The sequence below is a fragment of the Hoplias malabaricus genome, chromosome 14 (assembly GCF_029633855.1).
Source record: "Hoplias malabaricus isolate fHopMal1 chromosome 14, fHopMal1.hap1, whole genome shotgun sequence".
Taxonomy (NCBI): domain Eukaryota; kingdom Metazoa; phylum Chordata; class Actinopteri; order Characiformes; family Erythrinidae; genus Hoplias; species Hoplias malabaricus.
Window position 1 is genome coordinate 35,083,549 of NC_089813.1, and position 16,137 is coordinate 35,099,685.

Sequence of the window (16,137 nt, forward strand, 5' to 3'; positions counted from 1 at the left end):
ATTGTAACACTGCTGCTTTCATGTCGGCTCAGACAGAGCAGCCATGTTATTGGTCGGAGATGGTGTCAAAGTTCACCAAAGTCTGACATGAAATTTATTTGCCTGGAAGTTGTGTATGCTAAATTTTTTGTCATGGTGAAATCTCGTTGAAATGACTTTTGCATGTGAAAATTTGTGAAACGGGTAATCAAAACCCAGATTCAAAACTGATTCGATTCATGTGAGCCACCGTGTTTAGACACATTGCTTTGATGTTCATATAAAAAGGTCTTGTGACTGTTTTGAAAGAGGATTTGTTACGTCACGCTGTTTTGAAACATTTCAAATGTTTTCCCGAGTGGTGGTGAGCGCCTAAGGAAATGCAATCTGCTGATCTGAGTTCATAATGTTTTGACCTTAAATGCTTCTAAATGAGAGTTGGAAAATCTGATCTCTGATCCCAGAACTGTGATTGTTGTCAACACATGACAATTTTACCACACTATCACAATCTTTAAAAGATATTCAGACATATAACTGTTTTGTCTGCAAAGAGTTATACAACTTCTCTCTGTTTCTTTGCTTTCATAGTATTTGTGAAATGGAACGAAATGGATCGAAAATGACCCCAGTCTGGGATTATTTTGAACTTGTAGATGACAAATAAGTGGTTCTGGCTTATTGGTTTACTACAGCAACTCTGTACAGGAGGTCCTCGTGTTACGTCAGTCCCGAGTTACGATGTTTCGTGGTTACGACACATCTCCCATTTACTGTATAAAGTCTTGTTTCGACTTAAGTGGTTTTGCGCCGTAAACGTCGTAACGCGAACTTGGTGTGTGGTGTGTGCGGCGGAAGAATACACGGTTACGCGGCTCGGGACCGAGGAGGATAGGATAAGTGCTTACAGTATGTTACTTACGTGCAGTATGTACGTATGTTCCGACTTACACCGAAAATCGGTTTACGACGCGACGTAGGAATGGATCAACGTCGTAAGTCGAGGACCCCCTGTAGTGACGCCATCGTCCAAAGCGTCCTGCATTGTTCACTTCCGGCGCTGCTTCTGATGGTGTTCCAGATATGATAAGACATTTCATTTAACATTTAATGAGTTGAATGTTTCATATCACCCTCATAAACAGAGATGGATGTTCTTGATTTGCCACCAGATGCCACTGCAGTGCGATGATTTGAACGTTTCCCAAATTTGAACATTTCCCAACTTGAATCATTGCCTTGTTACTCGTTACTGAGGACCTGTCGTACCGCGACTACAGCCTAAGCTCTGAGAAGCAGCGCCTGAGTACAGTCTGAAACAGTCTTCTGTGACATAACAGCCAAGTAATTCAGCCTACTTCAGCCGAGGAGCTGAGTCTCGTCCCTGGTTCCTCCTGTCTTGTTAGTGCTCTGCACCTGTGTTCTGTTACCCCTCCTTGCCAGGTGTTTCTCGTCTTGTCTTGTGTATTAATAGCTGTTTCTCTTCCTCCTTTTTCAGGGGCCTGTCTCAGGAAGTACATTCACCCTGTACAGGGTTCCTGATTCAGTTTCAGCTTCACAAAACCTAACCAATGCAAGATCATTATATAACAGAGGTTAACACCTTTGTCTGTCAACGTCCAGTTAAATTTAGATTCTCTGGTCAGTTCTCAAGAAAAGCAAGAGGGCAACTGATCACAAGCTAAGCCCTGGCTGGAATAAGAGCTGTGTGTGTGAAAACCTGCTGTTGATTATGGTAGCCATTGTCATTTGAGACAATAACTCTGGGGTTAGGCTGAAATGCTAACCCTGCATCTTCACTTATATTTTTCATTATACTCAGTGTTTACTATGCACAATATTTGATTCTTCTTATAGAGCCAGCATAGTTCTAATTGCTGGTCATAGATTACCATTACGTGTCAGCAGTATTAGATTCGTAGTTCCAGAAAGTTTGGACACAAACATTGTATTGTGTTTTAAACTTTTTTTGGTGCAAAGGGAAAATCGGGTAAACTTTTAAAATCTACATTTATAAAAACACACAGATCACACATGCTTGGGTCGTTGTTGCTGTGCTGTATTTATAGTGAGTGTGACATGGAGAGGCAGGAAGAGTGGTGGATGGCAGAGCCTGGTCTTTTGTCATCATGCTGGAGTAGTAGCAGATGGTGGTGGGGGGATCTGCCAGTACTCACGTTACACACTCCTGCTGGCCATATGCTTGCCCTCCTGACGTCCCCCAGGCCCATCTCCGCTCCACAGAACACAGGACATTACACGTATTCTCTCTCTTTTTCTCCATCACTCTCTCTCTCTTTCTTTCTCCATCCATCTCTCCACCTCCCTCCCTTCCTCATGCACACGTACGCAAAAACAGACACACGCATACCCACACACACAAACACTTATGCATGTATTCACTTCACACACATACATACACACATGCCAGTTCATACACACTTCCATTCAACACACTAAGGACTGTAGTCTGCACAACTTTAATTTGATTAGCGTTCTTCTGATAGATTCTGTAAATGCCCTTTTGTGTTTTCATTCACATTCACACGCACATAACATACACACTGCAGTGCAAAATCCATATTGTGTGAAATGATTAAAAGTAACAAAGGGAACAAAGTCAGAGGCAAAATGCAGGGAAGTTCCACAGTCACTTCTTTTGAAAGTTTATTCATTGTCTGTTGCTGCTCATAAGGTCCAGGGTCGCATCCGAAGCCTGCCCAGAAACACTGTGGGCAAGGTGGGGACACACCCTGGGTGGGGTGCGAGTCCCACATTCACTCCCACAGTCACACCTATGGACACTTGGAGTAGCCAGTTCACCTACTACCGTGTATTAGGACTGTGGGAGGAAACCCATGCAGACACAGGGAGAACACTTTTCACAGACAGTGACCTGAGACGGGCCTTGAACCCACACCACCAGAACTCAGCTGTGTGACAGTGACAGAGAGTCAGTATCCTTTTGTTCACCTGATTGTTTATGTTTGTTTATACAGAGACACAGTAAAACAAAGCCCATTGTAATTAATCGCATCACCTCCAGATGACTGGGATTGAAATCAAATGTTTCTGTCCGTGGCGCAGCATTCGGTAAACAGAAGCGAACTGTAACGAGGGGCTCCTTTGTTAACTACCAGAACGCGTGTAATGATTTTGCGGTAGTTAGCCGAGCGCCCGGGTTTTTAAGTGTGGAATTGGGAGCTCGTATCTTGAAACATGCTTTAATTATGAAGCATCGGGGAGGGCCGCCGCCTTAATAAAACATCAGTATGCTGGGTAGAAGGAAGCGACAGGCAGATGTGGGCAGACTATGGGCTGCTGGTGCCGAATCCCAATGTGCCCATCAACCGCAGCCCAGCGGGACATGACATGGTCATCCCTCTAAACGAGGGGGACACCTAGCCCCCGCTGAGCCGGTCAAGGCCAGACACACTCTTTGTGTGTGACTGTGAGGGAGTCGTGTGTCTAGATTGTCCCTTCCCCCACCCTAGTGGACCCAGCTAAGGGTGAGCAATGTGCATAATATATACGTGATATACATGTATATCAAGGGCGTAGATTTAGCATGGACGGAAGTGACATGTCCCCATCAATATCCAGCGATAATTACATTGTCTACCTCCCTGTAACACATATGGCCAGTGTGATTGGCTGTACGTGTCCCTGTTGTCACGTGAGACTCTAGCTCCGTTTGGTTTTTAGCAGCGCCAAAACTGGACGGAAAACGTTCCAGTCATAAGTGAGACTTACTGTGCAAGACCCAGGTGCAACGTGGGTGACACCTGGGTGTCAAAAGAAAGTGAGGATGGCAGCAAAAAAGGAGAATGTGGACATAAGGAGCTATTTTTCAAAGAAGTCACTTAAAGTTCGCAAATGAAAAGAGTTCATTATTTGCACCATGGCTGAAGTAACCTGAAGTCCAAACTACTTATTTGTCAGTCATTAGTTTCAACATCAAATTAACATTACATCACTCATGCATTAAATTATGAATTGTTATTTAGAATAGTTTGAAAGCACGTAGAATTGCATATGTTGTATATCAGTCATTTATTGTTTTATCACGGAGTAAAAAGAAAAAAAAAACAGGCAGCGGGGGTCCCCACCAATGTCAAGAGCAAATCTATGCCCTTGATGTATATCATGTGTATACATGTATATTGGTTGGGAAACAACCAATCAGGTGCTTATTATACAGTTGATGTAGTTACTGTTCACTGATTGTTGTTGCTTACAGTTATTTATAGTCTATAAATGTCCTAAGTCAGTCTTTAAGTGATAATTTGTTGAGTGTAGTAGAAGAACTGATGCTACCTGTAATATTTTCAGAATATTTTGGTGTGATTTGATGTATCACACGGGTGATATCATCAGATTGCCCATCCCTAGGCTCACTGTATTGTCTTTAACCATGTCCTCATTGCCCTTTGTCTGTGAAAAGCTGAAGTCAGGCTGAAATGCCTGTGATGGGCAAAAGTGTGCTGCTATTTGATCTGTGTGTGTGCATAAGAACTCTCCCTCCTCTCTGCTGACTAGACACGGGCCCCTCCAGAGACTCACTGACCACCTCCCCTGCCTCTCCTGCCCCCACACTCAGCTCTGTGGCCGGAGACCCGCTGTCAGACACTCCAGGTGGGATGTGCAGAGATTGCATTAGCATCCTGAGTAGCTCCACTGGCCGGATTAGCGTTGATTTAATATGGCCTTTTGAATTAAAATAGCTTTTCAATTAGGCTGGCTTTCTTTATGGTGACACTGAAGAATAGTGGCTCTCTGGTGGTGGTTGTAATAAAGTAGTCGTACTTTTAGATCTAGTGTTGGGCTTTCGGTGGTCTTAGTGCTTTTAGGCTTTTGTGAATAGATATTTTGCATTAGTTTCTGGAAAAAAAAGTTTCATATTTCTCTTCTGAAGTATATTGTATGTTTGTTTGTGTTTATATTATTTAGGAAATTCTGAAACTAGACCAGGAACTAAGGACTGTCCAATAACATAACGTATAATCAACTAGAATAGAATGTGTGTGAACCAGATGAGATATTCTGTCACCATATTTCAGCAAATCTCTGACACTGTCCTCCTAAGGCCTGCCTCCCGAAAATACCCAGCCCTCTATGGTGCTGCCCCCTGATGCTGGGCAGACAGGGAGCCCCTCTCTGACCACACTGCCCTCTCCAGCTGCACCCGAGCTGGCATCAGTGCCTACAGAACCTGACTTGACAGGTAAGAGGTGCCATGCAAAAGCAGCCTCACTACAGACTCTTCACACCCTCTTCCTACAAGGACCAGAACTTCAATAATTTTTCTCTACTAGTCTTCTAGCCCAAGTGTGAGTGTATTCCAAGACTGGGATGAGAGGGTGTCAGAACTCTGCGATTGGCACGTTTTGACCTTGCAGGAGTTCTACATACAGGAATGTGAGGATTTATTTAGGCTAGAGATTCTTCTCAAGTTCAACTTATTCAGCTGCGCTTGTGTTAATAATTGAAGAGTGGAATATTCAACAGAGGTGATGTTTATAGTAGCACCTTCACTCTGGCTCCTTGTCCTCCAAAGCCTGTGAGTGTGCATACATTAGAAGTGTTCCTTCAGAAGCTTCACCTTCACATCTGCATGCAGGCTGCTGAGGAGAAAACGTGACTGGAAATATTGTCTTTTATGATGGAGTACAGTGGTGTTTTCTATATAAGTGACTGAGAGTCTTACAAAGGTGAAGGAATGCCAATCAATATGAATTTGCTGTCTTTTTTGATGCCTGATAAAATATTAAAGAGGAAACGGGTTCCATGAGTCAAATCCCTAATGTACAGAACCATTTAGGATGAAGGAGGCCTAAAATAATAACTAGGCCCACTGAGGTTCTCCTGTTTCCCTCACTCCTGGCTCCAGCACAAGCAGCAGAGACAGGAGCAGTTTCAGTCTAATTCCTCCGGTGATTGATGGCGGTAATAGTGTGCCATATTCTCTCCCAAGGTGGCGTTAGGCGACGGGATTAAACGTGATTACCGCTGTGCTAAATCAGTCATTAACGTATATGGGCCAACATGCCAAGCTAACGGTGCCATGCGGCAAGCGCCTTAAGCTCAGGCTCTTCTTGTCTAAGGGTGCCTGCTTAATTCAGTGGGCCAGCTTGGCACTTGGCCTGCGGAAACACCTCAGACAGGTGCTGCTTAGTCATACTGCGGACTAAACCTGCTGTCAAAAGAGAAGGGGGGTCGAACAGCGGAACCTAAGTTTTGCAGCATCAAAGTGCAGGCTGTTTTGGAGATTTTTCACATTGTCCAGCGGCTCCGTTCTTTCTCGGAGTGATCTGACTGCCGTTGAGATTCATCAGTGAATGCAAATGACAACCAGATTGAGCAGTGTGTTGTAAAAACTGTGAACAATCAGTGATTCACCTTAATGTGAACTCCTTCCCTCTTGCTCACAGAGCTGATTCTTCCTCATGTCGCAGACTAAACAGCAGGTGTAGAAAAAGAAATAAATGTGTTGACCGTGACAAAATGGCATAATACTCATTTGTGCAGTCTAAAAACAGTCCTTGGCCACCTTGCCTATTCCGCCCTTTCTCTTCCTTACACCCAGGTGCTTGTCAGCATCCACCTGTGTGTTTCAGACATGCCATTGCTGAAGCTCCAACTATGAAAATGGCAAGCACAGCTCCAGAACACCATCAGCAGCCAGGGACGATAAATCATTAAATACTCCGTTATTGTGAAACACAATGACTTCAAGGAGCACACAGCGTGGCAGGTGGGGCTCAGCTGAAGGCCAAAGCTCAATCGTTTTAGATCTATTTTTGAATAGCGATTGAATGAACTGCTGCTAAATATTTCATAAGAGAAAAGAGGCCAGGTCATGGTGAGGGAGACCAAAAAAAGGGCCAATTTATTGAACACTTGGAGGGAGATAGATACATGAAACCATAACAGGAAGGAGCAGTAAGTCCTGTCCTTGAGGAAAGGGATGGATTTGGGTGTGTGTGTGTGTGTGTGTGTGTGTGTGTGTGTGTGTGTGTGTGTGTGTGTGTGGTGAGGGGTGCGGGGTAAAGAGAGGGGGATGGTAGTGATACTATCAGGACATGTGTATCGCATTTCTGCTGAACTGGAAATGGCAAAAGGTTGAATCAGTGCAATATCATCCATTACGTCAAGTACATAAGACCTAAAGGCAGCAATGTCGGGTCATGGGCATCTGTACTGACAGTGCCAAGGAAGAAATGTTAGCTGTTTGACCATCTGTGGTTTGTACACAGTTACAGCTACCTCAGCATCGGACAACGTTACTGCAGTACCTGACACAGCTGCAGCCGGGGCCAACGACCTGACAGCGTTGCCTGCCGGGTTGAGTCCTGATTCTGATCCCACTGCAGAAACCACTGCAATGACCCTGCCATCGGATGCCGTTACTTCACCAAATGCAGTCTCCCAACCAACATTAGCTGATGTGCAAACACAGACTGATAACACAAATCCTGTAGTTATTTCTGCTAAAGTTCCGGTAGAAACAGATATAACCGCCTCAGCAACTAATCTGTCTTCTCCATCAACTGATGCAAATGATGTGACTACCTCAGCAACTAGTTCTGCTGCCCTGGTAACCGATGTGGTTCCTCCTGCAGCAACTGATACATCCCCAGCAGCAAATGATGAAATGACACTGGCTCCTGATGGTGCCATTCCAGGACCTGGTGCTGCTTTAACAACCGATGTAGTAACCCCAATAAGTGCAGCTGAAATTCCTTCTCCTGAGGCAGCTTTCCCTGATGTTTTTACCCCTGAAACACCTCCTGTACCTGAAGCCTCTTCACCAGATAGATCTTCTTTGGAAGCTCCTGCAACAGATGGCCCTTCTTTGGAAGTTCTGGCATCTGAGGTTTCTCCTTTTAATACCGAGTCTGTTCCTGAAGTTACTTCACTTGTAGGTCCCACACCTGAAATGTCTGCACCAGAAGCTCCAGCTCCTCCTAAAGATATTGTGACAGAAGCCCCTCCTCCTGTAGAAAAAGAGCCCGAAGCTCCTTCACCGAAAGATCCTGTACAAGAAAGCCCACCTCTGGAAGGTCCTGCACCTGAAGCTGTTTCTCCAGAAGCTGCTAAACCAAAAGCTCCTCCTTCAGAAGCTTCTGAACCAGAAGCCTCTGTACCTGAGACTTATCCATCTGAAGAAACTGAACCTAAAGCCCCTCTTCCTGTATATCCTGAACTTAAACCTCCTGCACCTGAAACAGAGTCTCCTGAAGGTCCTCCTCCTGAAGAGGAAACCAAACCCAAAACCCCTCTTCCTGAAGATAATCCTAAAGCTCCTGCACCTGAAGCTTCTGGACCTGAACCACCTCCTCTTGAAGCTGCTGAACCTGAGGCTTCTCCTCCTGAAGATCCTGATCTTAATGTACCTTCATATGAAGTTTCTGCTCCTGAAGATCCTGAAACTAAAACACCTTCATCTGAAGTTTCTGCTCCTGAAGATCCTGAAACTAAAGCACCTTCATCTGAAGTTTCTGCTCCTGAAGATCCTGAAACTAAAGCACCTTCATATGAAGTTTCTGCTCCTGAAGATCCTGAAACTAAAGCACCTTCATCTGAAGTTTCTGCTCCTGAAGATCCTGAAACTAAAGCACCTTCATATGAAGTTTCTGCTCCTGAAGATCCTGAAACTAAAGCACCTTCATCTGAAGTTTCTGCTCCTGAAGATCCTGAAACTAAAACACCTTCATCTGAAGTTTCTGCTCCTGAAGATCCTGAAACTAAAGCACCTTCATATGAAGTTTCTGCTCCTGAAGATCCTGAAACTAAAGCACCTTCATCTGAAGTTTCTGCTCCTGAAGATCCTGAAACTAAAACACCTTCATCTGAAGTTTCTGCTCCTGAAGATCCTGAAACTAAAGCATCTTCATCTGAAGTTTCTGCTCCTGAAGCTGCTGAACCTAAAGCACCTTCATCTGAAGTTTCTGCTCCTGAAGCCGCTGAACCTAAAGCTTTATCTGAGACTGTTGAACAAAAAGCACCTTCTACTAAAGCTCCTGAACCTGAAGTTCCTCCTCCTGAAGCTGTTGTACCTAAATCTCTTGCTCCAGATACTCCTGAACCTAAAGCACCAGCTACTAAAGCTGCTGAACCTGAAACTTCACCTGAGACTGTTGAACCAAAAGCACCTTCTGCTGAAGCTACTGAACCTAAAGCTTCACCTGAAACTGTTGAATCTAAAGTTTCTTCTCCTGAATCTCCCCCTGATGCTGATCTTCCTCCTGTTGCTCCAGCCCCAAAAGCTCCTACCGCTGAAGATCCTCCTCCTTCTAAAGCTTCTTCCCGTCCTGATGTTCTTGGTACTGCTCTTTCTGTCCCTGAGGGAAAGCGTAAGGCTGAAGCAAAGGAGAAGAATGAAATACCATCTACGGATGAAGAGGAGTCAGTGCCTGCCAAAGCAAAAGACAAGGGCAAAGACAAAGAGGTGCCAGGTACACAATTACACTCACCTCCAAATGCTCTGTTAGCATCTAAGACCAAACGTCTGGATCCATGTAAAGCAGCTTATAACCTGTGGATATATTTCATACCAGAATCATAGGGAATAAAATGAAGAGAGTGTGAACTCTGACATCTCATGTCTTCTCTGTACTCTGATCATTTTTCCGATGTGCACAGTATCTGCGATTTCTGAGAAGGGCAAAGAAGTTCGGAAAGTGGGAGAGAGCAGGGAGGCCAAAGAGGAAAAAAAAGAAAAGTATAAACATAAAGAAAAAGATTCTGAAAAGAAAGACTATGAGAAAAAAGGTATCAAATGTAGAGTGTAGCATCTGTTTGTGGAGTTGTGCTAGACGTGGTTGTGGCTACTTTATCGTTGTTATAATCAAAGGATGCAACACAACACTATCTTGGCTTTTGTAGTCACCCCAAACCTACCCTAATCGTCCAATCATTTGCACCAGAAGCTCCAAAATTACTCAGAATCAAACACTGCGCTGATTTATCTTTAAGCAGTGATGCTGCAATTGAGGAAATGGAGTGTCTGGCTCCAAAATAGATTCAGCAATGGTAGAGTATTGATTCACTTAGTCGTAACTAGATCCATGTATAGAAATCCCATACTGTTGTTTTTCTGCTTGTTTTAGCATGTACATACAGCTTTGGTAGCACCAACCGTGCTTTGGATTTCAGACCGATACGGTAGAGCTCAGTTCTTTGCAGTGTTGTTGATCATATGTCTGTGCAAAAGTAAAACAGCCTTCATTTTTTAATTTCCAATCAAAACAGCCATTAAATAAAAGTTTCATTGTTAGCCCCAGAAAATGTATTTAATAAAATAGCACAAAGAATTATCAACAAATAAAAGATCGTATCAGTTCTTTAAGTTTTTGTTGTGCACACAATACTGTGGCTTCTATTCTTTCAGGACTCACTCTTTTCACGTTTTCCAAGAAAAGAAAGAAAGGCACTGTGGACTCTGGGGTGGTCAGTCCATTTCCTCTGAGAACACCAGTTACCACTTCTTTTTTTTGATTGTGCATTTCATTTTTTTTGACAGCTCAGCACTCTCTCAGACCCTCTTCCCAAAGTGGAAGGGTGGGAACAACTGGAACTTTTTGGATCTGAAGCAAGAGTTCTTAAAGATGTTTTACTGGATGAGGACAGTTTACCAGCTCTTTTCTGTTATTAGGAGTTTTTTTTTTATATAGAAAGAAAGAAATAGTGCATTTGACTTTCATTGCCATTGTATCACATGGCCATTTTGGAAAATGAAGGGTGGTTACTTTTGTTCGGTATTATCAAGTACTCTTATTGAATATCCTAACGTACCTAATGTTATTCCAAAGTTATCCGAAGGCTTTTGTTCCCTGGAGGGCCGACTCAGCTGACGAAGATAGCGTATGTAAGATTCGAAGGTAAGGTGATACCTAAACCTGCAGTTAAAAAAATAAAAAACTAATTATTTAGTTTGACAGCATCTTGAAGCTGTTTGGTTTTATAAAACATACTGGGAGTCGTGAGAACAGTGATCAGCTGACAGATGTTTTGCTTTGTATCCTTGATAATCCTTCAGGTTAAGAGAAGTATAGAATTGGAGACTGTGGAAAAATTGCCCTGCATTGTTCATCCTCTCCATTACTGTCTTTTTCATCTCTGTTTCATCTCTGCTTGCATGTTTTGGCTTTGTTTGTCTCTAAAGGTAAGCAGATGCAGGTACATTATGTTTGCGTTGAAACACAAAGATTTGCCTGTGGCTATTAAAAAATAAAAAATCTAAATCCCTATTTTGCATTTTCAGCTGGTGAAGTTTAGGCTGCTCAGCTCGCTGAAGCTGGGAAACCGTTTGCAAAACATTGTTCGGTCCTTTGGCCAATGGAGGGAGTAATTGAGCATTTATATTTCATTAGTCTCTTTTGCCCCCATCTCACTGCTCGGTGGACTGCACCACAGCAGGTCCCCACATCACCAGCATCTTTAAAACATCATATCAATTATTCACAGCCCCCGAGCACCAAAACTCTAAAGAAGTGGAAATCCTGGCTTATTAAATAACTCCGCCTTCAGCTGAAAAGCCCAGCAAATCAGTGTCTGAGCTTAAAGAGCATTTGTTGGATTCATTTAACTTCAAAACCACATGCTGTTCTAACCTGCCGTCGGAAACACAAGATAGAATAGGCCTTGAAGTGTGAGTGATAGAGTGAGATACAGTCGTATGCAAAAGTTTGAATACCCCTGGTCATGTTAAGTTAACTCTCTAGGTACAAATACTTAAACATTTACAAATAAAAAATGCAATGTTAAATGTATGCCATACATATTAAATATTAAATAACAGTAATTCTACACGGAAAATATGTTCAAAATACGGAAAAACTGAGGGGTGATAAAACTTTAGTAACTGACTGTATGGAAATGTAATATTTAGAGATAAATATTAGAACAAATCCACAAGTCAGTGCTGATAGCAGGACTCTCCTCATTGACTCAGAGTCAGAGTGATATTCCTGGTTTTCCAGCTCCAGGCCCTTTTCCTCCTTCTCCCTGTGGCCTCGCCCTTTTCCCGCACTAACACTTCTCTCCTCTCTCCTTTTTCTCTCCTCTCCTTACTCTTCTCACTACGTTCTCACCTCTCGGCTCTGCTCTCTTCACTTTCTTCCTCTCTACCATCCCCTCTTTCTCTTCTCATTTCTCTTCTCTCTCTCTCTCTCTCAGACTGTGAGTGTTATGGTCACTCAAACCGCTGCAGTTATATTGACTTTATCAACATTGTGACTTGCGTGAGCTGCAAGCACAACACTAGAGGGCAGAACTGCCAGCACTGCCGCCTCGGATACTTCCGGAACGCTTCGGCTGAGCTGGACGATGAGAATGTGTGCATAGGTCAGTCACAATCACCTCATCCTGATCACCTACCCTCACTAACCATTCCTCCCTGCCTTACAGCTTTAACGGCTGGACACCACTGGTCCATGAGTGTGAAAATGAGCTAACACTGTCCAAAAATATATACTATTATTTATTTATTTATTTTGGCTTTCACTTATTTACAACATTTGAACACATCAGTGGTTCTATTCATAGTGCCTCTTCATGTTGTAGATATGTACTTTTCAATTGGACAATGATAATATCATCTTAAGGGAACACACTGAGATATGACTTATTTTAGTTGAATACGCTGGAAAAATCAATTGTGCCCTATCTTTGCAAAGGATACGTTTTGTGTTTTTATTTCAGTGCGTTACATTCAGCAGATGAACAGGAATGTGCAGAATTATACAAAAGTGTGCTCTCTAAAGGGGAACCTTGCTTATTTTTCAGGGGTGCCCAAACTATTGCTTATGAATGTGCATTAACTGTAATAGTTTTTTTCCCACTGTCCATTAAAAGGAATTTATTGAAATGAAATTTTCCTCTGGTTCCTTAAATGCAGCAAACCACTTAATCTGGTGAAAATAAAGGTTCTGCTTCAGTGAAACTCCAAATTACTAATATCTCTCAGTTCTGTATCATTTCATCATCTTCCCTCTTTACCCTCTTGGCCACATTTCCCCAGCCCTCTACAGTAAAGGCCATTTAGGACTAATTATAGGCTGAAATTAGAATAATGATAAGATTTAGGACTAGGTAATGAAAATAGATTGCAGTGTAACAGCTGATTTTCCGCACAGAGCACCACAGCCAGTGAAATGTTTCATCTGTGCCTTTGCCAGAGTGAAATAAATGATCAGTTCGGCTGAATTTTAAAAGCAGTGCATAGAATAAGTGTTGATTATTCATAACGTTAGCCATGTTGATCACATCTGTGCTGAATTACTACCGCCATAGTCATGTCACACTCACAAATGTACAGTTTCAATGAACACAGTTCCGGTATTCCTCTGGATTCATACCCCTCTGGCCCACGCCTGGCTTTGTGTATAAACACTAAGTGCAGCTTCTCCAGAGCATCCCATATGGTTTTAATGTGTGTCAACTATGGAGGCACCTTAAAGAAGCTGAAATGTCATGTGTCTACATACTTTTGGACATGTGGTGTGGTTTTAAATGTCACAATCAGTGAGTAGAGGGACCTCTGCTGGAGAGAATCATCCCACACACAAGAATCCATCAAATTTTCAGATCCCTACAGTCCACAGGTGTGAGACTCCTTTCAGGTAATGGGTCCCTGAAGTGCACCAGAGCAAAAGAAAATCAGTTAAAACGCCAATAACACATCAACAACTCTTAACAAATGAGTTTACACTATCATCATTTATCTTAAATGTATATTTTTAATTGATCGTGATTTAGTTAATACCAGCAACAAGATGTAAAACTACATTTGGAAGCTTAGGATACATACTTTAAAAAAAATAACCTGAAATAACCTCTCACGGCAGGCTTGTTTACATGTTTTTATGCCAGAATTTGTGGTCTTGATTGTTTTATCAGAGGAAGTGGTGCTCAGTGACTGTGGTTTGATCAGGGATTACTGAGAAAAGCTGACGTGCTGAAAATTAAAATCTCAATTTAAAATTATGGTCTTGATTGAAGGCATACAACTGGGGTCTAGAATCTTCTCTGGACACGTGAAATAAAAATGATAAATTATGTTTGTAGGTGGCAAAAAGGAATGTGTATACATGCTGTGGCATACTACAGCCAATCAGAAAACACATACTTGAATATATCTGCATGTCGGTAACATCATTACAGTCAGATAATATATGGCAACATAGGCAGGTGTGTCATGGTGCATAGACACTGTGTAACAAGCCACGTAATATTCTCAAGTGTATGGAATGCCATATATTAAAAACCTATCATGTTTTGTTTCTGTCCCTTATTTACATGCAGATAAATTCCAGTATGCATTTTCTGATTGGCTGTAACCATACACATGAATGTTTGCCTTCTACGCACACAGTTTATTTTTGTTTGGACACAATATTTCTACATGTCCGGACAAATGATTCTAGATGGTTTTGGCCCCATTTGTATGCCGTTTATTTTCAGCATCCACGTAAACTTTAACCTGGAGGGATTTTACAGAGCTCACTTAAAGTAAAGGGAAAACTTTAAAGCCAGACTTCGCTTAAGTTGTTTTATGCCAACGACCTCGGCTCCAGTGTCCTGTGCAGTAGTTAAAGCTAAAGTAGGGCTGCTCACCCACCTGCTGAAATTCATCTGCTGATCAAGAGGGAATAAACTCAGGTGTTCCAGAGGCAGCCTGTGGGCGTAAGGACATTGTTTAAAGTTCAAGGTTTGCAAGACCTGGGAGAGGATGCCAGAAAATGTGCACTTTAAATTAAACCACATAAAATGAACCCTGTAAAGTACAGAATGGGCCTCGGTATACCTCTGTAACATAATAAAACTGCACACACAGAAAAACTGGCCTGGCCTGGCACATTTTCTTCACACTGGAGTGGTCTCCTCGGGGTCCATTGATTGCATGTTTATACCACAGTCCATTTCATCAATAGGATTTTCTTTTGTTTCCTATTTAAAACATGTATAAAGACAATGTATTGTCCCTTTAAGACCACTGATGTAGCATTAGTGAACATAAACGTATCTGTACAGTGCTTTGTCTACTGACGGTGTGACTGATGTCGATGTCAGATGAGTATAAGGTTGTTGTCTTACTTTCCTGCAGAGTGTAACTGTAATCAGCTGGGCTCTCTATACTCTCGCTGCAATGACACGGGTTACTGTCAGTGTCGGGAAGGCACCGTGGGTCAGAAGTGTGAGGACTGTCTGCCTGGATACAACTGGAAACAAGGCTGTGCCCGTAAGTCATCGAGTACTGTGATCAAACACAAAAGCGAACTGGTTTTTAACTCATTCACTACCTCACTCAGACACTTAATCATTCAAAATTGAAATATAAATAAATGCACATTAATTCCTTCATTGTTTATTAATGTGCAAATGTGGGATGATCTAGACTGAATGATCATTGGGTTAGGAACACGTACCTTGTAACTACATTAACTGTCACATTCATTTTATCAGCTCCACTGACCATAAAGGAGCACTTTGTAGTTCTACAGTTAGACTGTAGTCCATCTATTTCACTGCATACTTCCTTATTCTCACTTCATGAGGGTGGTGGATCATTCTCAGTGCTGCACTAACTGACGTGGTGGTGGTGTGTTAGTGTGTGTTGAGCTGGTACGAGTGGATCAGGCACAGCATTGCTACTGGAGTTTTTAAACCCCTCAGCCGACAGCATCCAGTGTCCACAGGTGAAGGACTACAGGACGAGCAGCAGACGAGCAATGAGGTGGAACAATGAGGTAGGTGTGTCTAACAGAGTAGACGGTGAGTGGACAGTGTTTAAAAACTCGAGTAGCACTGCTGTGTCTGATCCACTCGTACCAGCACAACACACACTAGCACACCACCACTACGTCAGTGTCACAGCATCTCTGAAAATTATCCACCACCCAGATCATACCTGCCCTGTTCGTCCACTGGGGGTCCTGACAACTGAAGAGCAGGGTAAAATGGTGATAAGAGCTCCTAAGGTAAATGGACAATGAATGAAGATTTGTTTCCTAGTCCAGTGGTCATTCAGTGTATACATAGTTTACTCATTGCTATTTGTAGTTGTTAGCCCCAGCACAAGACTAAAGAAACAAGCGTCAAACACCAGACGCATGCTGAACGACTGAACTTTTATATCCAGCTGCTTTATCACAA

General features: G+C 42.7%; 1 protein-coding gene and 1 long non-coding RNA gene across 2 annotated transcripts in view; one reads left to right on the forward strand and one right to left on the reverse strand.

Moving 5' to 3' along the window:
- The window catches only part of ntng2a (netrin g2a), an 84,324-nt gene that overhangs the window by 66,114 nt on the left and 2,073 nt on the right, over nt 1-16,137 (forward strand). Inside the window, exons 6-7 of the mRNA XM_066644616.1 lie at nt 12,160-12,327; nt 15,089-15,223. Coding sequence (XP_066500713.1) covers nt 12,160-12,327; nt 15,089-15,223 — 303 coding nt within the window. The remainder of the gene's footprint in view (nt 1-12,159; nt 12,328-15,088; nt 15,224-16,137) is intronic.
- The window catches only part of LOC136666441 (uncharacterized), a 36,333-nt gene that overhangs the window by 14,094 nt on the left and 6,102 nt on the right, over nt 1-16,137 (reverse strand). The gene's annotated exons all lie outside the window — the stretch shown is intronic.